The sequence below is a fragment of the Giraffa tippelskirchi genome, chromosome 11, assembly GCF_054371585.1.
Source record: "Giraffa tippelskirchi isolate mGirTip1 chromosome 11, T2T-mGirTip1v1.2.pri, whole genome shotgun sequence".
Classification (NCBI taxonomy): Eukaryota; Metazoa; Chordata; class Mammalia; order Artiodactyla; family Giraffidae; genus Giraffa; species Giraffa tippelskirchi.
In genome coordinates, this window is record NC_137285.1 from 149703995 (window position 1) to 149728266 (window position 24272).

Sequence of the window (24272 nt, forward strand, 5' to 3'; positions counted from 1 at the left end):
AACTAAACTAGCTTTTTCAGTGTCCTTAACGTCTTTCCAAGGTCTTCCAATCACCTCTCAGTTGCTTATGCTTCAAAACACAGAATTTGAATCCCAGGGTGTATCAGCTAACATCCTGAGAACTTAAATGGGCGGGTGAAATTAAATTCAGTCAAACATCTGTAAATCCACGCCCAGTTTTTCTCTGTTTCCCATGAAGATCAAGTTCCCGACTCCTGAAAAACACATCACCCTGGGGCCAGTTCTCCACCTCTTCCCGCCGCCTCCTACTCAGTAGAAGTGAATCAGACAATCTGACTTTTTAAAAATTATTTAATTTAGTAGTTTTCTTGGAAACAAAAAAACAATAAGGCAAAAAAAACCTGAAAATATATATAGTTTTGTTTTGCTTCCGTGTGACACTATTTCACCTGAAGGACTCGAAGCTTCTTCCTTGAGCAGGAATCTGAGGATCAGGCTGGAAACGTAGTGCAGATGGAGGAAGAGGCAGGGGGTCAGGGGACAGAGCAGGGAGTCAGTCTCCTGGGGGTCCCACCGTCTGAAGCACCCCACCCCAGGAGCGGGTCACTGCTTCCGTGGGCCTCCCTGGAGGCGGCAGCCCTGGCGGAACCCCTCACTTGTGCTGGGAAGCGAGTCCCTGGGAGGCAGCTCCCGGCGGCCGCCAGGGAGGGCGAGCGGGGAAGAAGCAGGCCTGGTTCCCGGGGAGGAATCCAGTTTCCCTGCGGGGACGGCTTTCCCTGGAATGATTCCCCCCAAGGACCCACGCTGGCTGAGGCTCGGCAGTTAAGGAACAGAACAGAGAGCACTAAGGAAGAGCAGACAAGGAAGGCACCTCAATTTGTGATCCTCAACCAAGGGTGGGCGGCACAGGGGTCAGATTTCCGGACAAAGACAACTGAAACAAAACAAATACGGAACAAAAAAGAAGGAATTCGGGGCCAAACAGGAGCGGTTCTCTTCCCCCAGCCCGCGGGGTGGGGCTTGCAGCCCCAGGTCCCAGGAAGGAGGATCAGCTAGGCGGAGGCGGGCCGCCCCCGGAAACGACCCTCCTGACCGTCTACCCACACTCTCCCCCGCTGGAGGAGGACAAAACGCTGGGCAAGGGGTCAGGGCTTCGTCTTCCAGAGCCGGGTGAGAAGAGCGGAGCTGAGACGGCAGTGGGCGCCCAGGATGCGCATCACGGACACAGACCCTGCCAGGTACCCGCAGGATGGGCCGCTCCGAGTCCCGACATGTCCGCCCCTGAAAAGGGGTGGCCGAGGGGGCTCCCATCCGCACGAGTGTGTCCGAGAGTCCCGGGGAGACAAGTGAGATCAGAGAGCAAGATTCTTAACGGGAGGGAGGGAAATCAAACAAAATGAGGACTTTTCTCTACATATATATAATATACAGGTATTTAACACATTATTCCAGAAGTGGCTTCAGTCCGTGGGCTCTGAGAGATGGTGAAAACTCACTCGGGATAAACGCCTTCTCTCAGATTCTGAAGTGTGTCAGAATGGGGCAGGTAATGCTTTGTTCCTCGGGGCACAAACCTGAGTGGGTACTGTGCCCAGAGACAGAGGAGAGAGGGGGGGAGAGAGAGAAGAGGAGGAGGCGGGGACGGGGAGGCGGGGAGGCACGGGAGAGCGCGGTGCCCAGCCGCGTCCACGCGGCCTCGTGCTCCGGGTTCTCAGAAGCTCTCTGCCTGAGCGAGTCCGTAAAAGCCCCTCGTGAAGACAAGGCAACCCTCCTGCGACCCCCGAGTGGCCTCGGCGGCCGTCAGGGAAGGTGGAGAGCAGCAGCGGGGTGTTCTAACGAGCGAAGACACTTCCAAGCACTGAACTCTGCGCCTCCGGGTCCTGCAGATGAGCCCCTCCTGCGGGCGCCCCGTGCGACCCCGGCCGCGGGCGTCTCCTGGGGCCGCGCCTCGGCTCCACCACGGCGCTCACGAAGCTCTGTCGCCAAGTCTGAACGTGTTTCTTTTTCGATGGAACCTCTAGGATCAGCTCTCGCTGCACAGCGCCGGGCGCCCCGCAGCAGCGTGTTCCGCGGGCCGGACTGAGCCGCTGCTCCGGGGGGGGGGGTGAGGGCCATCATCTCGGGGGGCGGACGGGGCCCCCCGACTCCGGGGAAGTGGGGGGCGCCGGCGCGTCACGCACGCGGGGTCCAGAATGTTGATTTCAGGGTCAATCAGCTAAGGCAACCAGCCAATCACCACCAACGGGGTCTGCTTCTGGTGATTGATTCGGAACAGAGTGATTGGTTAAGACAGACAAGTTCGGGCGAGCGGCGCCGGCAGGACTCCGCGGGCTCCTCCTCCCCGGCGGCCCGCCGGCGCCCTCAGAAGATGTCGGGGCACGAGTCCCAGTCCTGCCGCTCCTTGCTCTCCCAGTAGCCGCCGCGGTAGATGTGCGTCAGCTCCCGGGTCACCGGGTCCTTCCTGCGCTCGAACCACAGCGCCTTGTACGGGTCGTGGGCCGCGCCTGTCGGGCAGGAGGCGGAGAGGCGGGCTCAGGGCCGCGGCCCGCGGGCGCGTCCCTCAACCGGGGCCGCATCCGGGCCCCGGACACGGCGGCCTGCCCCTCAGCCGGCGCGCGACACGCGGGGCAGAGGCGCCCTTACCGTCCTCCGTGGCCCTCACGGCCTCGGCTTCGCGCTTCTTCCTTGCAAGCCGCTGCTTCTCCTCCAGGCGCTGCTTCTCTGCGTTCGCCTCGTCCCAGCGCCCGTTCTCCATCAGCCTCTGGTCGGGCCGCAGCCGGCTGTCCGTGGGCGCGGTGCCGGCCTCCCAGGCGTTGAGGGTCAGAGCCAGCTCGGAGAAGTAGTACATGTTCTCCGCGTTCTTCCTGCAGGGCAGGGGTCAGGAAGGACGGGCAACGCCAGAGCCCAGACCCCCACGAGCTCGCGCACAGCTGAGCTCGCTCCAGGGATACAGCCCCCAGGGTGTCCACAGACGGCAGGGCTCCAGGCCTGTCGGGGCCCCTAATTTAGAGACCCGACAGGACCACCCCCATGCCCTCCCAGGACCCCCCAACTGGATGGCTTCCTGGGTGTGGGTTATGCTCAGTCGAAATTAGTTAAGACTGAAACATTCTACTAAATGAAACTTCAACTTGTTTCTTTTTTTTTTTTTTTACCACTTTCTAGGATAACCTTGCTATCACTAAGGACTGAACATTTTAAATGATGACAGCAGACAAACGGTCTCCATCTTAGTGATTTCCAAAGTCCTGGACAGTATCTCGGGGCCATCATATTGCCATAAACCTTTAGGCCACAGGTGGTAGGCATATTTCTCCCTTGGCCGTTTCTGAACAGTTTTGCTCTAAATTATAGAAAAATATCCTTCTGCATCACCACCCGAAGGGCCTCTGGGTGCGTGTGTGCTCAGTCGCCAAGTCGTGTCTGACTCTTGGCGACCCATGGGCTGTACGCAGCCTGCCAGGCTCCCCTGTCCACGGGGTTTCCCAGACAAGAAAATACTGGAGTGGGGTGCCATTTCCTTGTCCACCAAAGGAGCTTTAGGAGACATCAAATTATTTTTTGGCAGGTATGGTCTAAGTCGTTCGAACTCTCCTGGGACAAAGCCCGCGACAAGCCCACCCCACAGGGCCGCCTTGCGGTCCTCTGCAGGCGCAGGCGGCGCTGGGTCTGCGCAGAATTAAGCGGGAAAGAGGGCAGGGGCCCCGGGGCCCGCCCGTGCCCAGGCCGGCCGCGGCCTGATACTCACGGTAAAGGGTTCCGTTTCCAGAGCAGCAGCCTGCTCTCCTCCGCGGCATGGCCGCGCTGCCGGGCGTCGCCCCCGTTCTCCCCGGGGGCCGGCTGCACTTTGAAGCACTCCATTTTCTCATCCCAAGTGCCCAGCAGCGCGAAGTGCACTCTCCCCGAGGGGTCGGTCACCTCCCCTGTCACCTAGGGGCGGAGAGCAGGCTCGGGAGCACGGCGTCCCCGGGGGCCGCGCCCCTGACGCCCGGACGCCCCGGCCCTTGGGGCAGATTGCTGCTCGCACCCTGCTGCACAGACTCCGTGAGCGTGCGCCTGAACCGCTCCAAGGGACAGCGTCGTGAACGGGGGCTTCGTTACCCTTCTGTGGTCAGGGGGTTGTGGCAGGATGTGCGCAGGAGAAGGGTCTGACCGTACTCGGGATTATGCTCTGCTCTTCTCCCCAGAAATCAGAGAGACCACAGACGGACCTCTTCACTCTCCCAACACAACTCCCGGCACGACTCCGCTGCGGTGGTGACAGAACCCTCGCTCAGACTTCACAGGGGTCATGGCACCTGTGCCCTCCTCCTGCAGTCCTCTCCTGAGCCCTGCTGCGGTGCTTCCCATCTTCAGTCTCTCATGGTTCTTTCTGTTTGTTTGCCACATTTGCTCAGTTTGCAGGGTCTTAGTTCCCCGACTAGGGATCGAACCGGGACCCAAGCAGTCAAAGCGCCCTCGCCACTGGGCCAATGCTAACTGCTCTTGACCTTTACTTTCTGACTTACTGTCTTTTGCTGACGTTCTCCTTTACCTCTCCCTTTTTTGAACACACACACATCCATCGATGCCAGCTCCAAAGGAACAGACTTTCTACAGCGCATACACCAGGTGAAACCACTTCAATTCCAGCTTCTCTTACCTTTCTCGCTACATCCCGAGAGAAGTAGCTGTAAGGAACAAATTTAAGATTGCACTTGTCTCCCGTCTTGTGATTCACAATGTCAATTTCACCAGACTGTGAAAAGAAAAGAACCATGGATTGTTTTATTACGACTGAATGACTTGGATATACGCTAAGCCCCACGCCTCATAATTCTTTTCTTTTCAGTCTTACGTTCTAGTGCTCCTACACTGAAGATTTAGGTCTCAGTCACCCTTGAGATGCTGTGAAGTGCTTTTACCATCTTGGTATTCCTGGTTGGAATCAAGGCCAAATGACCTTTTTTTTTTTTAATTGTGTGCCATGTTAGGTGGCGTAATCCGACCTTCAGCACACACATCGATATTCACATAATAATTTACCTTCTCAAACCAATCCTCCACTCATACTCTTCATGAACTCTATGCTTAAATCAAAGGATTCTACTCACAGTTTCAAGACCACACGTGGTGGGCCTTTCTGTCTTTTATTCATCTCATTCTCTCCTCCTTTCTATCTTGTGAACCCCAAACCACTCTTGAAGACTCAGCTTCATTCCCACACCTGCTGTGAGGCCTCTCCCACTGCTGAGACAGTATTCCCTTTTTCCTAAATTTACTGCAACCATTGTCTTAAGAACAAATTGACAATGAATTAGATATTACCTTAGCACACCTCTTATGTGGGTCATTTTGTCAAATACTTTTCATCCTACACATTTGTCGTAAGTCTCCAATGATAAAATAACTCTGATAAAATAACTCAGATAATGCTTCATCTGACTTGGTACCCCAAAGACCCCAAGCTCCACCTGGAGCCCAAAAAATGTTTGATGCGCAATGAAAAGATGGAGGTTGGGAGCCGTACTTATTACTTTCTTGGCGCCTTCATGGTGCCTAACACAGGCCTAGGAGAGCAGTCACCGAATGAATGCTGTAACTTGGTCATTTATAGATGATAACTTGTGGTATAGAAAGTCGGCAGTTTGGGAGTGTGGCTACTGCCTGAGAGGAATTCCTTGGGTGAAACTGAGAAAACAGGAACGGCAGTCTGGGTCCAGCTCACACGCCCTGAACACTGCAAAGATGGACGTAAGGATTCTTCTGAACTTCAGAAGCGCGTGGAGGCCCTTTGCTCACCTGATCGATCCACAGTTTGCCCACGATGATGTTATGCACTGTTGTGGTCACTTTCTTCCAAGTGTAGTGGTGCCCGGTTGCATGGAAAATACAGTGGATGCTGCCTAGAAGTAGAGAGTGGTACAAAGTAAGCCGAACGTTAGAAAACCAGCACCGTGCTGGCAGGAAATAACGATGGATTAATTTTATTCCATCAATATTTCTTACTTTTAAAAAGAAAACAGTACATCAGAAAGGACTTATAATCATTACAAATGTTGAAAGTATTGAATTTTTCACTTGATTTTTAAATTCGTTAAATATGAATAAAATATAAATAATGATGATGAACACTGACAACTGATACAGCTTAACTGAGAAATAATATTCTGCAACAGTAGAAATAAAAAGGAAAGCAAAAACCCCAGACTTTTCACTAACTATGCCTGCCATACTAGCAGTAAAATTAACAAGAACAGGTCAAATCTACCCCAACATGAAAAAAAAAAATTTACCTTGTGGAATAGAGCATGTTGGTGGTCAGTACTGAGGACAAGCCCCCATTGTGAGTAACTAGCTGTGTGACTTTAAGCAAGTCACTGGTCCATATATGGGCCTTTTAAAAAAATAATCCTTTAGCATTTTTTTTTAAAGTCTTTACTGCATCTGTTACAAAACTGCTCCTGCTTTACATTTTGGTCTTTTGGCCTCAAGGCATGTGGGATCTTAGCCCCGGACCAGGACTGAACCCACATGCAATGCACTGGAAGGCCAGGTTTTAACCACGGGTCCATCAGGGAAGTCCCTACCTTTGAGACTTAATAGAAAAAAAATAAAAATAAAAAGGAGTAGTGGACAGACCAAGGGCTCTAGAATCAGACAGAACTGACTGACTGGCTCCACCACTCATTAGCTGTGTAAGCCTGTGCCATATAATAAAGAATTCGTCTGGTCTTTGTCCAACATTTCAACCTTGCAATTTCCCAAGTGATAGTGTCTCTGTTACTCATGAGGGCCCTGGAGGTGTCTGCCAGTGGGGTGCCTCAGCTGGGCCCCTGGACAGCTTATGGCGACAACATGGCTCAGGACGAGAGCAGCTCAGAAAGACCCACCATGTCATCAGGGAGCAGGGGCTTCAGGTCCGGGATATGGGCTGGGCCGGGTCTCCCGACCTCCTGAAGGAATGATACTCCATTCCTTCCAAAGAGGGAAGGAGGCCAGGATATAGAATCCAATCACATGGCCAAGGATTCAGTCAAGTGTGCCCTTCTGACGGAAACCCCAGGAAGCTCTCCGGACAACGAGCACGGTGGGGCTTCTAGGGGGTGAAACACATCCCCGCGCCAGGAGCTGTGGCCCTCGTTTCACGGGGAGGGACCGAAACTCACGCCAGCATCCTGCCAGCCCCGCTTCCCCGTGTCTCTCCACAGGCAGGTCCTGATTTACGCTTTTATAGCTCTCAACAGGTAAATTCAAATGAACACCAAACCAAAATCAGGGGTTTGAATAGGAGATTCAAAATAATAAAAAAATTTTCAGAAGACATAAATAGTTTTTTAAAGATTTTTTTTTCCAAGTCTTGACTGACTACATTATGATGCTGCTTCTAGTTTATGGTTTTTTTGGCTGCGAGGCACAGGGGAGGTCCCTGCCCAGGGACTGAACCCAAACAACCTAAACTGGAAGGTGGTCTTAACCCCTGGACCGCCAGGGACGTCCCAAGATACAAATGACAGAGTGTAGCTCCTTCCAAGTCACAGTCCGGAAGCACTAACAAAAGGAGCACTACACGTGGTCAGGGATGTCCTTCTCGTACAAAAGGCCGCAGCGGGCAGGCCGGCGAGCGCCCCAACGGGCAGCCGCTGATGCCGGCAGGCATGGCGGCGGCCGCTGGCTCGCACCGGACACTGCGCCGGACCTCCTCCTGAGCTGGCCTCCCAACTGTCTTCAAAAACATCTCCTCGGCCCAGCGACAGCCCACAGCCTGCCTTCCCTCCGCCACTGTGGTGAAGGCCCCAGCAGCGCTGGCCTGGACCCCTTCTCGGCCTCCCAGCCTCCACGCTGGCCCTCCTGAAGTCTCTAGGCAAAATGATCTGTCTAAAACATCATGTCAATTCTCCATGCCACAAAATCCTTCAATTACTTCTCACTGCAGTGAGAGTAAGACTCAACTCCTTTCCACCATATACAAGACCCTCAAGAGCTGCCCAGACCCCTGAAACCAGCCGCGGCGGCCTTACCGTTTCTCCACCCCCAGGGTCCTTAGCTCTGGGGCTCTCTGCCTGCAACACACTCCCCCAGGTCGTCTCTTGGTTTTGTTTCTCTGTGTTATCAGGTCTCTGGCCAGATGTAACCTTGTCAGAGAATCTCCCTGACTCCCCCAACCAAGGAGACACCACCCCCTCCTTCCCCCACCGTTATCCCCACCCCCACTCACTCTCGTTTTTCCCGGGACCGCCACTATCTCAAGTCTTCCCTTTTTGCCTACTTAAGAACGCAAGCTAAATGAGGACAGAGCGGCTTCTGCTCGCCATCGCACACCCGCCTAGAATAGCTGCCGGGAGGCAGTGGGCTCTCAGATCCCTGTTGATACCTTAGCTGGCAGGCACTGTTAACCCCCATATCTGTTTCCTACTGCTGCTGGAACCAACTGCGACAAATTCCACGGCTTAAAATAACACAGCTTACTCTTTTACAGTTCTGGAAGTCAGAATCTAAAATCCAGGTGTCAAAGAAGGCAAGAAGAAACAAAGGAGCAAAGACAGCCTCTTCAATAAGTGGTGCTGGGAGAACTGGACAGCTATGTGCAAAAGAATGAAATTAGGACACTTCTAACACCACACACAGAAATAAACTCAAAATGGATTCAAGACCTAAATGTAAGAGCAGAAACTATAAAACTCTTAGAGGAAAACATAGGCAGAACACACAAATCACAGCAAGATCCTCTATGACCCACCTCCTAGAGTAATGGAAGTAAAAACAACAATAAACAAGCGGGACCCGATTAAACCGAAAGCTTCTGCTCAGCAAAGGCAACCGTAAGCAAGGTGAAGACGCAGCCCTGAGAACGGGAGAAAATGAGAGCAAATGAAACAACCGACAAAGGGTTAATTTCCAAAATATACCAGCAGCTCGTACAACTCAACACCAGAAAAACAAACAACCCAATCAAAAAGTGGGAAAAAGACCTAAATAGACGTTTCTCCAAAGAAGACATACAGATGGCTAACAAACACATGCAAAGATGCTCAACATCGCTCACTATCAGAGAAATGCAAATCAAAACTACGATGAAGTATCACCTCACACCGGTCAGAATGGCCACCGACAAAAAGTCTACAAACAACAAATGCTGGAGAGCGTGTGGAGAAAAGGGAACCCTCTTGCACTGTTGGTGGGAATGTAAATTGATACAGCCTCTATGGAAGACAGCGTGGAGATTCCTTAAAAAATTGAGAATAAAACCACCATATGACCCAGCAATCCCACTCCTAGGCGTCTACCCTGAGGAAACCGAAACTGAAAAAGACACACGTATGTCAATATCCCCTGCAGCACAGTTTACAACAGCTAGGACATGCCTTCCCTGGTGGCTCTGACATCTTGTTAAGAGTCTGCCTGCAATGCTAGAGACCCGGGTTCGATCCCTGGGTTGGGAATATCCCCTGGAGAAGGAAATGGCAATGCACTTCAGTATTCTTACCTAGAGCCTATTATACAGAGTGAAGTAAGTCAGAAAGAGAAAAACAAATATCATATACTAATGCATATATATGGAATCTAGAAAGATGGTACTGATGAAATTATTTGCAGGGCAGCAATGGAGACACAGAACAGACTTCTGGACGTGATGTGTGTGTGTGGGGGGGTGTCTGCAGAGAGCAACACGGAAACACACCATGTGCAGAATGGATGGAAACGGGAATCTGCTGTAGGACTCAGGGACTCAACCCGGGGCTCTGTATCAACCTCCGGGGGGGGGGGAGATGGGGAGGGAGGCTCAAGAGGGAAGGGATGTATATATACCTACGGCTGATTCCTGGCGATGTTTGGCAGAAACCAACCCAATTCTGTAAAGCAATTATCCTTCAATTAAAAATAAATAAATTTAAAATTAAAAAAAATAACCCAGGTGTCAGCAGGGGCGTGTCCTTCTGAAGTCTCTAGGGGAGAATATATTCTCTCATTTCTTCCAGCTGCCAGAGGCCACCTGCATTCTTTGGTTTCCAAGCATCACTCACATCTCTTGCCTCTCTCTTATAAATACCCTGTGATTATATTAGACCCAGAGAAAAATCCAGGACCATCTCCTCATCTGCAGACCCTAAATCACACCTGCACAGTTCCTGTCACTATGTAAAGTGATATATTCGCATGTTTCAGAGATCAGGATATTTGGGGAAGGGGAGCATGCTTCAGCCTGTCACAGCCTCATTTTACCAAATGAAGACTTTGAGTGTAGACAGGTCAAATAATTTCAGCAAGGTCACACAGTTAGTGACAGCTAGAGCTGAAGTTCAAAATAAGAGCAGAACATCTGTACAGTCCAAAACCATAACCCTATATCCCACCTTGATGAGGTACCTGTTGTTCCTACAGGGTCCCTTCTGGCTCACAGGGATAGTGGAAAAACAAAGAACACCCTATGACTACCTTCCTTCCTCTGTGTCTTGAAAACATGACAATAAGTTAAAGATATAAAAACCAAACCATTTAAAATGTATAAAGTGGAAGACAGTCACCTGCAGAATGGTAAAGACATCCATATATCAGCTCCCCAATAAAATCACCCCAGCAACAGTGATCTGAATCAATTTCTTCCTAACTCTGGAAATTAACCAAAGGCTTACAGTAATCCAAGAAGCATTTAATCAAGAAAAGGGCTGAATCTCAGCAACAAAATGAGCTGTGTGGCACTGTAACTTGTCCTAGTCCTAGCCCCCTCTCCCCAGCTCAGCAGAAGCCTTGAAAACCGGGAGCCTCACCATCATGGTAACCAGGAAAACCAGCCAGCAGTCCAGAAAACACTGGACGGAGGAGAATGTTATGAAGCCCCCCAAAACCCAGCTCCAAAGTACTGTCATTATCTGACCTGTCTGGTAGTCCCCTGTGAACTCCCACTCACAGGGCTTATCTTTACTGGATCTGCTTCAGCACTGCTGCTGCTAAGTCGCTGCAGTCGTGTCTGACTCTGTGCGACCGCATAGACAGCAGCCCACCAGGCTCCCCAGTCCCTGGGATTCCCCAGGCAAGAACACTGGAGTGGGTTGCCATTTCCTTCTCCAATGCATGAAAGTGAAAAGTGAAAGTGAAGTCGTTTAGTCGGGTCCGACTCTTAGCGACCCCATGGACTGCAGCCTACCAGGCTCCTCCGTCCATGGGCTTTTCCAGGCAAGAGTACTGGAGTGGGGTGCCATTGCCTTCTCCGGATTCAGCACTGCTCACTTCAAAAAGCTGCTTTCCTGGGGCAATTATCAAAACAATCAGTGGCAATTATTTAACACAACAGCTGCCAGAAGTGGTGATAACAGTTGGAGCACTTGAAAAAAATAATAGCCAAAAATTCCCTAAGTTTGATGAAAAACACTCATCTACACATCCAAGAAGTACACTGAATGCCAAGTAGGAGCAATTCAAAGAGTACCACACACAAACCTACCATAATCAAATCAGAAAGACCGAGTCAGAGACAATCGTCAAAGCCTGAAAGGAAGAGAGGAGTGACTGCATCCCATACAAGCGATCTGCAGAGACCAGGGGGGCCAGAGGCAGGGGAGGACACAGTCAAGAGGCTGAAAGACCAAGACCGTCAAACCCAGAATTCCACATCCAGCAAAATGATCCTTCATAAACAAAGGAGAACTCAAGACATTCCCAGAAAAACAAAAACTGAAAGAGTTCATCGTTAGCAGATCTCATCTTCAAGAAATACTCAAGGAAGTCCTTCAGGCTGAAATGAAAAGACACTAGACAGTAACTTAAATCCACCTGAAGAAACTAAGAGACCAGTAAGTGTTTAGTCGCTCAGTCGTGTCCGCCTCTCTGCGACCCCAGGGACTGTCGCCCACCAGGCTCCTGGGTCCATGGAATTCTCCAGGCCAGAATACTGGGGTGGGTAGTCATTCCCTTCTCCATGGGATCTTCCCAACCCAGGGACTGAACCTGGGTCTCCCGCATTACAGGCAGATTCTTTACCATCTGAGCCACCATTAAAAGACAATTATGTAAAGCAACAGTTGTACAACAATATTGATGGAATTACAATGTAGAAAAATGGTTTGTATGACAATAAAAGCACAAAGGAGGGAGAATGTAATGCACCCATACAAGGGCAAAGTTTTTATATACTGTAGAAATTCAGTTGTATTGATCTGAACTAGATTATTAGAAGGTTTTAATACCCAGGGTAACCACAACAAAAATATCTTTAAAAACCACAGTAAAAGAAATAACAAGGGAATTAAAATGGTAAACTAGAAAAATACCTATTTAATGCAAAGAAGGAACTAATGGATGAATAGAGGAACAAAAAAGACATAGAATGTACAGAAACAAAATACCAAAACGGCAGATGTAAACCCTAACTAATCAATCAGTAATTACAATAAATATAGATGGATTAATCACTCTAAGCAAAAAGTAGAAACTGGAAAAATGGATAAAATACAAAAGGAGGATTTTTTGACCAAAGTGCCACTTGAGCAAATTCAAGGCACGTGGAGCCCAGCAGTCACTGACACAGATCAGCAAGCTGAGTGGTTGTTTCATTCAGAGTCTCAGACTGCGACTCTTCTCAGGTTACAGAACTCCAAACTATGAAAGAATAGTCTTATTTAAATGTATCTCTTTAAACTGCAAGCTACCACTCAATTCCAAAGTGAGTGGATGAGTAAACTTGTATTTGTCCTCTACCACAGTCTTCATAATTTTGCAAACATCAATTACATTTCCTAGAAGCATTCTTTTTTCCAGATTGCAAGAATTCTAACTTTTTCAGTCTATTTACAAGAAGACTCGGACTTCCATCTGCCTCACTCATAACCCTGTCCATACCTCTTTCACCAGTGACATCTATCGGCTTAACATCTAGTATGTGGTAGATACACTCAATATCGAATCCTTAAAAAACCATAGGAATGGAATCTAAACAACTAATTTTTTTGAACTCTTAAAAAATTGGATCCACCACTTTTATCATGTTCCTATAGTTATTAACCCCTTAAAGAATTTCAAATTAGTCCAATTACAGAGAAAATGTGCAGCAGATCATTGGTAATTTAGGTCTGTTGCTGCTGCTGCTGCTGCTAAGTCACTTCAGTCGTGTCCGACTCTGTGCGACCCCATAGACGGCAGCCCACCAGGCTCCCCCGTCCCTGGGATTCTCCAGGAAAGAACACTGGAGTGCGTTGCCATTGCCTTCTCCAATGCGTGAAAGTGAAGTCGCTCAGTCGTGTCCGACTTTTCTCGACCCCGTGGACTGCAGCCCACCAGGCTCCTCCGTCCATGGGATTTTCCAGGCAAGAGTACTGGAACGGGTTGCCATTGCCTTCTCCAAATTTAGGTCCACTGCTGTTTTTAAAATGCATACCCTCTCAGCATTAAATACACATAGTCCACCCCTTTAGTGATCCTCAGGGTGCTCTGAAACTCTTCTCCATGGATGAAATTTACATGGCAACATAACCACTGATGCTCGAGTTTTGCAGATTAAGTGTGAACGTCTCAAGTGTTTACTACTCTCAACCTAACACACTTCCGAAATTATTCGCTTCAAAGACAGTGAAGCAATTAGAACCTTTTTACAGGTTCTCAGGAAAAAATCAAGACTGAAATCACTTAGTCTCCTTTTCACCTTAGGGTCTCTTGCATTTTAATCATGAAGCAATCAAGTTAACACTTGAGTTCCACTTCCAACATCCTTGGATTTTTTTCTAATGTCTAGTTTGCACTGTACCTGCTGCCCTGTGTGTTTTCTGAGAGAAAGCGGGTGGAATAGAGCAGAAGGCTGTCCTGCAACAACCCAGCCCTGCAGCCGTGCCTCCTCAAAGACGAGAGCCAGGAAGGGGGAAGGCGCCCCGGGCCCAGGCGCCGCCTGTCAGCTGTCTTCAGGGAGTGACCTGGTCTCGGCCTCTCTGGGTTTCCTCTCCTGCAGACCAGCATTCGCTCTTCACACGTACAGGGTCACACGTGGCTGCTCTCGCTGAACTTCCAAAGAGCATCAGGAGTCTACTACACTTTTTGAATAACTGTTTTTCACCTGAAGTACGGACACGCTAACACGGCATACTAGGATTCCTATTTCCAGGCTGGATCCTTTAGGTCTTGGTGCAAAATTAACTTGTAATCTGGCGTCCCCCAGAACGGCTGTCCTTCCCGGGGTATCATCTCTCACCCAGGGGCAGGCCTTACCAAGGGGCATAATGGAGAGGTATTTGCCTCGAAACTTGCTGGTGATCTTGATCTCCTGTCGCAGCGTCCAGCCATTTCTGGACTCGGCATGGTGCGCAGCCGCGGGGGGATGGTGGCTCACCTGGAAGAGACCAGGAGCTCAAATGAACAGGCAGGAAGGAGTCACGGGTGACAGATGCCCCAGATTCCCGCTGGACATCGCACGCCCACAGCAGGAGGTGAACACCAGGGCCTCCAGGGCTGAAGTCCTGAAGCAAAGGAAGGCAGTTTGGGGTGACAGGGCCTGGAATTTCTGCAAATGCTAACACCCAGGGTGGGGACCAACCCCCCGAACCTCCCTTCCTCAAACAGGCAGCGTGCCACAGTCCTGAGGCTCCTTCACCTGCTCACAGAGGGATCGGTAGCCACTCTCCTCTAACCGGTCCAGCTCAAAGGTCTCCCCAAGGAGCGGGTTGAATGGCTTGCTGGTACGGAAGACAGTAGTGGAGTAGGAGGACACGGTGAAAGCTGCAACATAACAGAGCTGTTCTAGAGAGTTCTCACACTTGGCAGCCCGGTCTAACAGCTCATGGTACTCCAGGTCTTCAGTGAGGCGCTGAAGCATGGATAAGGGCTCGTTAAAGTTCACCTGTCAGGAGAAGAGCAGATGTAAACGCTTTGCCCACACAGCCACACCAGACCCTTTCTTCTTTTTCCTTCCCCCCACCGGTGGAAACACATACTGAGATACGGGGAAAGAAGCCTTTGCTCAGTGGAGGGAGAAGGCAATGGCAACCCACTCCAGTACTCTTGCCTGGAAAATCCCAGGGACGGCGGAGCCTGGTGGACTGCCGTCTATGGGGTCACACAGAGTCGGACACAACTGAAGGGACTTAGCAGCAGCAGCAGCTCAGTGGAGACACTAAGCTCTAACCTCAAGAGCAGCCTGTTCTCCGTGGCGAGTTGCTCACGTCTGGGACTGGGGAAATCTCCACTTTCACTGATTTGCTAACTGAAAGCTGAGATGGGACCCATGCCTCTTCTGCCCAGCACTGCATATCCAAGGGCCCCTGACGCCTGGCCCCTGGGAGACTGTCATCAAACAGGCATCGCATGAGTGAATAAAAGGGGAACGGACGCAGCACAAGGACCCCTAGAGAAGAGGCTGGCCCGCGACCCTCCTGAGGAGGAGAGGAAGGCCAGCAGAGCGCAGGAGCGGGCAGTCCGACGGGAGCACTGCAGGGGCCATCACTGAGTCTCAGTCCAGTGCCCCAGCAGGCCAGGCTGCCGCCTTCTCTGAGGCTGGACAGCTGTGTTTCTGGGCCAGGAGTGTTCACGACGGGGGCAGACAGAGGGCTCCGAGTACTCCTATCTCCACGTTTCAGAGCTGACTTGAGGGCATCCTCCACTACAGGATGAAGCCAGTGTGTGTCTGTGTGTGCCTCTCTCGGGGAGAAGGTGTCCACTCACGCCGCAAATTCATGGGTGCCAGGCCCTACACAAACCACGGGGGCAGAGAAGTGAACAGAAGACTGTCCTCCCCACCCTCAAAGAGTCGGCTTCTAAGTTAACTGTTCGGAATGTATGATGACTTTACTATTTAAAAACTTATTATCAAAAGAGGTTAGGTTTCCAGGTTAGCCCATAAAGCTGTTTAATCAGCAGCATAGCTAAACAAGCCTGAATACCAGCAGCTTGAGTTCCGAGTCCAAAGAAGAGAAGAAGAAAGAAAAAACTGCCCTTTGTATTGAATGAAGCGGACCTAAAGCAACATTTTGGTTACTGAAACAAACAAAAACAACGCCTTTCTTTCCTAGAGTCCGACCTCTTTTACTGTCTTTTTCTGCATTTTTATCCAACCTCCTACCACCAATCTGAGTCACACACTACGCTAATATTTACTGTCCTCCCAATTATGAAATATCTTGTAATTTCCACTGTGACACTTTGGAAAAACAAACTTTAGAGGGAAAAAAAATCTACTTGAAATACCATCATCCAAAGATAACCATCCTTAGTAGTTTAATATTTTTTTCTATGCATTTACGTATTTTTTAAAAAGGCCTGTTTTTTTCTGAGAAATAAACCAAGCATTTCCCTGTGAAAGTTTCCCAACGGGGAAGCACGATCTACCGCCTCAACTAAAGTCTTCAAGTCCCACACTCCACCACCCTGTCCACAAACAGAAGAGCTGTGTGATGAGAACAACGGACACGGAGGGGAAATGGATGGACAGCCCTCGGATGCTCAAGGGTCTTTCAAAAGAGAGCACTTATTAACTACGCGGACAAAACCTCTCAGTGCTTAACTGCAGCCTACGTGCAGTAACGCTTCCATACGTTCCGGGGAGAGTGGGACGGGGGACGCGCTCCGCTGGTGGCCACGGACAGGTCAGCCCGCCCGTGATGGTCATCGCTGCTCATCACACACACGGCCCTGCCCCCGCGAGCTGTGCCAGGGCCCACAGCGTCTCCCAGAGGGGGCAGGCTTCTCCTACTGGTCTTTTTTTTTTAACACTCAGAGGCCTCACGGGGGACAGAGAAATCTGAGACTTCAAAGTGGAAGGAAGCAGGGCATTAGTGACATGGCTGATGGAGAGCGGGGCGGCACAGAAGCCTAGAGACGAGCAGCGGCAGGAAGCCGTCGGCAGGCTGCAGGGACCCAGGGAAGCATGGGGTCACTGCACAGAGGCCACAGGCCCGCGCAGGAGCTGAGGCCTCCGGGACACGGCTGCGGCTGGAGCACGGGCCAGGAGGATGCGGCCGGCCGCAGGGAGCACCCCGGGGTGGCTCCCTCCTCCCACTCCAGAAGCCTTCTGGGGCCTCGCCCCGGGCCCTGCCACAGCCTGCAGAGGTGGAAGAAACCGCCCAGGGGCTTGGCCTCCTGTGATCTGGCACAGGCGGGCAAGGGGCAGGAGCAAGGGGCGGGGGGCGGAGGCTGAAGGGGCGGGGCCGAGGGCGGGCCCGCAGCAGCGTCAGCAGGTACTACCGACCGTCGGGGGAGGGGTGGAGGGGGAGGGGGAGGGGAGGGGGAGGGGGAGGGGAGGGGGAGGGGAGGGGGAAGGGGAGGGGTGGAGGCGGGGTGTCACCTGGACGCGGATGCTCCTCTGAGTAGGAACTGAATTTCTCTGGCGATGACTGGCCTTTCCAGCTCCCTTTCCTCCCACTCTCTTTAGGCGCTGGGCCAAAAAAGTGGGGCTTCTTTTCAAGACCCCCACCCCACCCCATGAACATAAAACAATTATTTTATGTTTCTCTCCACTGTGCCTACTCATGGACCTTTCTGGTCTGCAGAGGAGTGCTTTTCTAACAAAAATCCTACCTGCTTACATACAAATCTATTTGTTTTCCAAGACTCACATTTGCTGAATGATATATACGTGCCAGGCCCTGGCTAAGCATCAAGGATATAAAGAATAGTAAGATGGTCTGGGCAGAATGCCGCCACGGGAGGCAGAACCGCTCGCTGCTCCGTAGGCCCCGAGCGGCCGGGAGCCTCTCTCTCTCCGGATGGTGCGTGGGCAGCACCTGCAGCCGCCCACACTCCATTCTCCCCTTCCCGTGGGCAGCGGAATCCCCAGGTTTCATACCGGCCACGCCACCAAAAACGGAAGTCGTGATCTCCAGCTAGCTGAGGCCACGTAACTGAGTTCTGGCCAAAGAGACTGAAGAGAAGATGGTTCAGGCAGTTTCCAGGAAGCACCCCGAAAAAGGCAGGCGTGCCCTCTCCCTTCCCCCTCCTCGTGCTGACTAGGGTGAGGCCTGAGGGCCTGGGCTGCAGCGGCCCCTCAGCACCCAGGAACTGAGGCCACAGGCAGAGCCACGGGCCAGAGGGCGCCTAGTCACGGCAGCAGGGGCATCGACCAGAACCCAACCACCTGCTTCTGGACTTCAGCGTGATCGTGACTGAAGCTAGTATTTGTGGGCCAGCTTCTTCTGTGAAAGGCTAGACTGTAAATATTTGGGCTTTGAGGGCCATATGGCCTCTGTCTCACCTACTCAGCACTGCTGCTGTAGGAGGAAAGCAGCCACAGACAATCGGTGTGTGAATGAGCGTTTACTGCGTTCCAATAAAACCTCAAGGCCACTGATATCTAAACTGCATATGATTTTCAGATCACAAAATATTAACCTCTTTGATATTTTCCAACCATTTAAAAATATGAAAACGATGCTTGGCTTGTGAGCTGTACAAAGGGCAGCCAGATTTGTCTCCAAGGCCACAGTTTACTGATCCCTGGTCTAAACCAACATATTTCGGACTCTAAACTGAACCTATACCCAACAGATACAGCGCCGGGCAACTTGCCTGCCAGTACACGCTCGGGAGATGAAAGAGGGAGTGACACCCGCCGCCCAGAAATGAACAGGGGCACATGCTGGGACACAGGGCTGAGACCGCTCACCGATGGGACACCTGGGTGAAGGCTGGCTGAAAGGCGGCTCTGCAGTCAGCTCCCGAGGAAAAGGGCACCAGCCAGGGTAAAGGCCAAGTGGCGAGGGCGGGCGGGAGCTGAGGGAAGTGCGGGCAGACGCTGCGGGGGGCAGACCAAGGAGCCAGCGAGGACCTGAAGGTGGCGCCCGCGGGGGGCACGCTGCCTGTCCACAGGCAGCCTCTTCGTGGGGCGGGGGGCCAGGCCCCTGAGGGAGCTGCACTCCTCTCAGAGCAGGGAGGAGCGAGTGAAGGAGTCCAAGTGAAGGGATGACGTGACTACGTATGCAATCCTACACCGATCTCCTTCTAAAGCGGTCTGGACAGACGGGAAGTGGGCCTGATGGGAGGCGGGGACGTCACCCCAAACGCCACCTTCCCCACAGAGGTGGCCCCGGCTTCCTGCCTGGAATGAACTGCTTTGCTCTGTGCTCCCCAAGCCTGTGTGCGTGCAGGACTTCCCACCAGGAGATCACAAAAAGGAGAGTCCTCTGCCTGTTTTCGTGCCTGTCTCCTGAACTACATGGTTCGTGAAAGCAGAAATGATACGGAATTTATCTCTGCACGGCCCCAGCACATCTGGCCTAGGAATCTGCTGATAAATCACTGCTTCTGAACAAACGCATGATTCTCGCTGATCTGGAAGCATACCAGAAACCTAGCCGAAATCAAAGCCCCTGGTTCTAAGGGATGGTCTATGATTGTACGGATAACACAGGTCCCGCCGCAGGCGGCCGCAGGGGAGGGCGGGGCTGTCCCGGCAGCGCCCCCGGCGGGCCAGAGCCTCACCGGCATGGGGATCTTGGAGAGCTCTTTGCCGATGCAGTTCTTCATGATGCTCCACAGGTTGAGGCTGTAGTTGGGCTTGTACGGTATCCGCGTCCGCCTCTCCTTCTTGGTCTCTTCCAGCTGGTGCTTGTACTGAGTGCAAACACAAAGCCACTGAGGGACCCACAAAGAACAGACAATCCCGGATTCCTAAGCCTCCCTTCCCCCATGCTAAAAAAAGATCGGTATCTTCTGCTCCTCTTAGCACTTGACCAGCAGACCCTTGGGAGCGCCCCTCAGCCCGCCCCTGCTGATCCCCCGGGAGGAGTCACCTGCTCGTCCAGGCTGACGTCGCTGCTGGCGCCGCTGACGTTGCTGCCGGTGCGTCTACACGGGCGGGAAGCGGGTGAGGATGAGACTGAAGAGCACAGCTAGACAGTGGTCCTCGGCCTTTACAGGGCGCGATGCTAGGGGCACCGCACAAACTTATTCACGAGGGACCGAGACGACACTCAGCAAAGAGTGCGCAGGAATAAACGTCTCCGGAGAAGCTGTTCATGTAAAGGCAGACACTCTTCCAGGTACTTAAGGCAGAGAGTCCAGACCTTGGGAAACAACTAGGATATTCCCATGGAAACATTTCCAGCCTTTTGATGGCTGGGGAGGGGGGAGGGGAGTCAAGACTAACTCACTTGTGGCCCAAGTTCTCGGGCACGGTGATGATCTCAGGGGCGTCAAAAAACTCGTTCTCATCATCCTCGTCACTCAGGTCTCCTTTGCCGGAGCAGCACTGATCTGCCGGGAGGGGGACAAGCCGCGTTCATTTCCTTTGGCTACATTTATCAAAACCTGGCACAGCAGGCCTTCTACACAGGAACCACACACACAGGAACGAGGGCAGAAAGCAGCGGGAGAGGCAGGGGACACAAAGGGCTGGGATTCCGTCTGTGTGAGGCACCAACTCCAGAGACCCGGGGCTCCACTGTCCGCTGCGCAAGGCCCTCTGGCCGGGCCGGACGCCCCCGAGCCCCCCGAGCCCCCGAGCCCCCACCTTTGCTGGAGCCGGTGCTGCCGGGCGCGCCAGCAGGCAGCACCGTGGCCCCCCGGAAGGCCCTTTCCAGGTGGTTGTGCTGCTTCGCCAGCTGCTCCAGGGTCTCCTCCAGGCGGATGCGCTGGTCCCTCTCATACTGTAGTGACTTCTGCCATTTCTTACTGTGGGTCTGGGCCAGCACGAGGAAATCTCTGCAGGCCTGTATGCAGACAGAGTGGACGTGGGTCCCCTCAACTCGACCACTCAGAGAGTCCCCCCCGCCTCCGGAAGCCCACTGAGTAACCTCATTCCGGGAACCTGAGCCAGCGAAGCGCAGTGATACTGCCATGGCACAGTTTCGGGGACAGCCAGCTCCATGATACAACCAAGGTCAACTCCAGAAAAATAAACAGAAAGCACTGAACGTGGTTGTCACGGTGGTTTAGTATTTTCCTGGTCATGAGGACCAAACGGATGCCAGGTGAGCAGCGAATCTAGACCAAGGTTTGTGGCAGCCACGGGGGCTGCTGACCGAGCGGGGAGAGAAAGCCTGGGGCGCCGTGTGTCGCTTCCGATCCTTTCCCGACCACACTCGAGCCGCCGACAGTGGGGGGATTCAACAGCGACGGCAGCTGAGTCTGCACCACATCAGACCAAACACGGGGAAACTTCCTTGGTTTCTATTTGGGTCACTAAGAGAACAACTGACCTCAGAAAGCTGACGCCTATCTGAGGGGTCAGAGAGGAGACCTCAAGACAGAACAGAAACTCGACTGTGCTCAGTCCTGCCCCAGGCTCCGCAGGGGTACCAGACCGAGGCCTGAGGGCTGGCTGCAGACACAAGGGCCCCAGCCGCCCTGCCCCCGCCACAGAGCCCCGGAGCCGCGCACCCTTCTCTGCCATGTAGATTTCCGCCAGGCCAGGCCTGTGCTGTTCACTTGGCCTAGAATGCCCTCCGCCCCCTTCCTGTACTTGGCCAAGTGCTCTTCATTCTTTGAGACCTATGGCAAAGTTACTTCTCTGGGACACTCCCCACCCCCCATCCCCAAAGGAGCTAGTCTCTCCTCTGCTGCTGCAGCACTCTGCACATATTTCTGTTTCTCAGCATCCACAGCAGGATCGTGACTTTCTCTCCAGATGGATCATGAGTGACTTGAAGATACCACTTATAGCTTATTCACATACTTATCTCCAGCCCCTAACTTGGCCGCTTTATACACAGTGGGAGTCCATACAGTTTGCTTAATAAATAAATGGAGAAAGGAAGCAACAGAAGCTTAGAAGTCCAGACAATGTTAAAGAGAAACTAAAAGGTAAACAGGGTATCTGTTCCCATGGTTTTCAACCCTGACCTATGGACTAAGGCCTATGGAGTCAGCAATCCCGGCTCTGTGCTCGGGGAGCCGCAGATCAGGCTACCCTACTGCCTACCCGACAGCCCGAAGGAACCTCAAAATCAGCGGGCCCCCTGCCGAACCCGCCACGTGCCCTTTCCGACTCGGCTTCTCCATCCAAGGACAGTGGCAGACCCTGCACCTGCCCAAGCATAGAAGAAAGGGCCTTCCTTCATTCCAAGACTCTCCCTCCCTGTACTCGTGGCAGCAGAGAGCATACCCTGGGGTCATCACAGCTCCATCCCACTGTCTAACTGGACTCTTCAGCAAGTTATTTAACCGGGAGGTGCCTCACCTTCCTCATCTGTGAAACAAGAATGACAGCTGCAGCGATCTCAAAGCGCTGCCTAACGGGACCAGGTAAAGCACTTAGAAAGACCTGGCTCAGAGTCATGACTCAACAAGGCACTCACGACTACAGTTAAGCCTGCACCAAAGTCGGTCTCATTCCCTCCTAACCCACTCCCACCAAGCCCACGTCATAGGATCTGCACACACAGTGTCCCCGCCCACCTGAACGCCTTTTCAGCCTTCCCTCAGCCCCTTTCTCCACTGGAGTGGCTCCCAGACCCTGCGGGGCAGGGACGCGCACCCGCCAGACATGGACCGGCGCCTCCCCCACGTCCCCTGAGACCAGTGACAACTCAGTCACTGGCGATGACACGCCAGGCACCTGCCCACCTCTCGACACCCATCACCTCATGAAGGCCTTTCCGCACCCCAAGAGCAGGACCATCACCACTTACAGAAAAGGACCAGGGGTCACAGAGGAAGAAGGGCACCCCAGGCTATAGAGATGGTGAACTGGGGCCGTGGGACTCCACAGCCCTGAATCAGGGTTGCCTGTTTTTCACAAGAAGACTCTCTCGGGTCTTCCAGAATTTAGTTGAGGTGTTGCCTTCTCAAATCCTCCCAGTCTGAGCTGGACACCCCCAAGGATTATAGCGCAGCAGCCTGTGCCCACGTCTCTCGGGGCGCTCGGCTCACCCCACAATCGTCTGTGCAGCTCTCAGCCCCTACACGGCGCTCAGCACACTCCACAATCGTCTGTTCACCTCTCAGCCCCTACACGGCGCTCAGCACAGCCCACAATCGTCTGTTCACCTCTCAGCCGCTACACGGCGCTCAGCACACTCCACAATCGTCTGTTCACCTCTCAGCCCCTAAACGGAGAGTTATCTCCCTGAGGGCAGGGACCACAGCCATATCCCCTAGCACTGAGCCTAGAACACAGAAGGTGCTCAATAGGTGTCCACTGAATTAGTAAATGGATACTGGAGTAGGAAATGGCACCCCACCCCAGTGCTCTTGCCTGGAAAATCCCAAGGACGGGGGAGCCTGGTAGGCTGCAGTCCATGGGAAGAGTTGGACATGACTGAGCAACTTCACTTTTTTCACTTTCATGCATTGGAGAAGGAAACGGCAACCCACTCCAGTGTTCTTGCCTGGAGAATCCCAGGGACGGGGGAGCCTGGTGGGCTGCCCTCTATGGGGTCGCACAGAGTCGGACATGACTGAAGCGACTTAGCAGCAACACAGTGTCCAATTCACTCCCCTGCCTAGAGACTCCCTCTGGTAGCAAGAAAAAGCTGCATCCTAAGCAAGCAGGCAGCTGAGCGAAACTCACACACCCTTCCTTTGCATTGACACTGCCTGTTTTGAGATGTGATGTGCTATATGGCACTTTTCAGGCCTTGCCATTATCCCCTAGGAAACAACACATGGATTAAAAAAAACGCCTTTCCAGCAATAACTGGCTACAAAAGAGGCAAAGACAGTGCACTCTGGAGAACAGAAAGAGAACTGACACAAACTCTGGATACCTAGAGCTCAGGGGGAAAGAATTCCCCCCAGGAACAAAGACAAGCATATTTTCAAGAGAAAAGTCTAAAATACAGTTACAGTTTTATGAGACATTTTTAAATCAAGAGGTGTTTTATGTAGCAAATATTCATCATAATAGGAAAAAAACTGTCATGGGAGCAGACTTGGATAAAAGGTAACAGACGATTGTTTCCTGAGCTGTTCTATCACATACATATATTTATGTACTATTGATTAAATGACCTGTATGAGTTATGAGTTTTGCTGATCATAGGAGGATCAGAAAAACAGGCACCAAGAAGTGGAAGAGTCTGGAAAGAGCACAGGGCCAGACATCAGAAACACAAGCTCCCGTGCTGGGGTGCAGAACTCTGACTGATGCTGCTGGGAGATGCTGATCTGCCTGCAACCCCTAAATGGACAAATAAACTCCTCTGCCCTCCTCCGTGTGAGTCAGACCACAGGAGAGAGTGCTCAGCGCCTCAGAACAGGGCACGGAAATAAAAGTCCCCACAACTTTCTACCAAGAGGTTTTAAATGCAGGAAAGTAAAATTTCCCTTGGTCAGAGGAAACCACTTTTGTCTAAGAGCTGCACGAACTAAACTAGTTCTAAACAAAAACCTCGTTATCGCTTCTTCAACAAGGGAAAAAATCTGGCCTTACTGAAGTTAGCCTGAAAGTCGCTTAGCGGTTCCCAGCTCTTTCTGACCCC

General features: G+C 52.2%; 1 protein-coding gene across 9 annotated transcripts in view; it reads right to left on the reverse strand.

Annotated features, from left to right (window-relative positions):
* Positions 1-294: 294 nt before the first annotated feature.
* OSBP (oxysterol binding protein) overlaps positions 295-24272 on the reverse strand; it is a 36869-nt gene continuing 12891 nt past the window's right edge. For 8 of the 9 annotated variants that reach the window (XM_081544572.1, XM_081544576.1, XM_081544573.1 and 5 more), the window contains 11 exons: positions 20363-20561; positions 20004-20106; positions 19644-19698; positions 19333-19464; positions 14516-14761; positions 14134-14254; positions 5743-5846; positions 4604-4699; positions 3710-3891; positions 2605-2825; positions 295-2465 (listed from right to left, as the gene is read on the reverse strand). In XM_081544572.1, coding sequence (XP_081400698.1) covers positions 2323-2465; positions 2605-2825; positions 3710-3891; positions 4604-4699; positions 5743-5846; positions 14134-14254; positions 14516-14761; positions 19333-19464; positions 19644-19698; positions 20004-20106; positions 20363-20561 — 1602 coding nt within the window. In that variant the 3' untranslated portion in view covers positions 295-2322. Of the gene's footprint in view, positions 2466-2604; positions 2826-3709; positions 4211-4603; positions 4700-5742; positions 5847-14133; positions 14255-14515; positions 14762-19332; positions 19465-19643; positions 19699-20003; positions 20107-20362; positions 20562-24272 lie in introns of all 9 variants that reach the window. The other variant, XR_014069506.1, reaches the window with a different exon arrangement.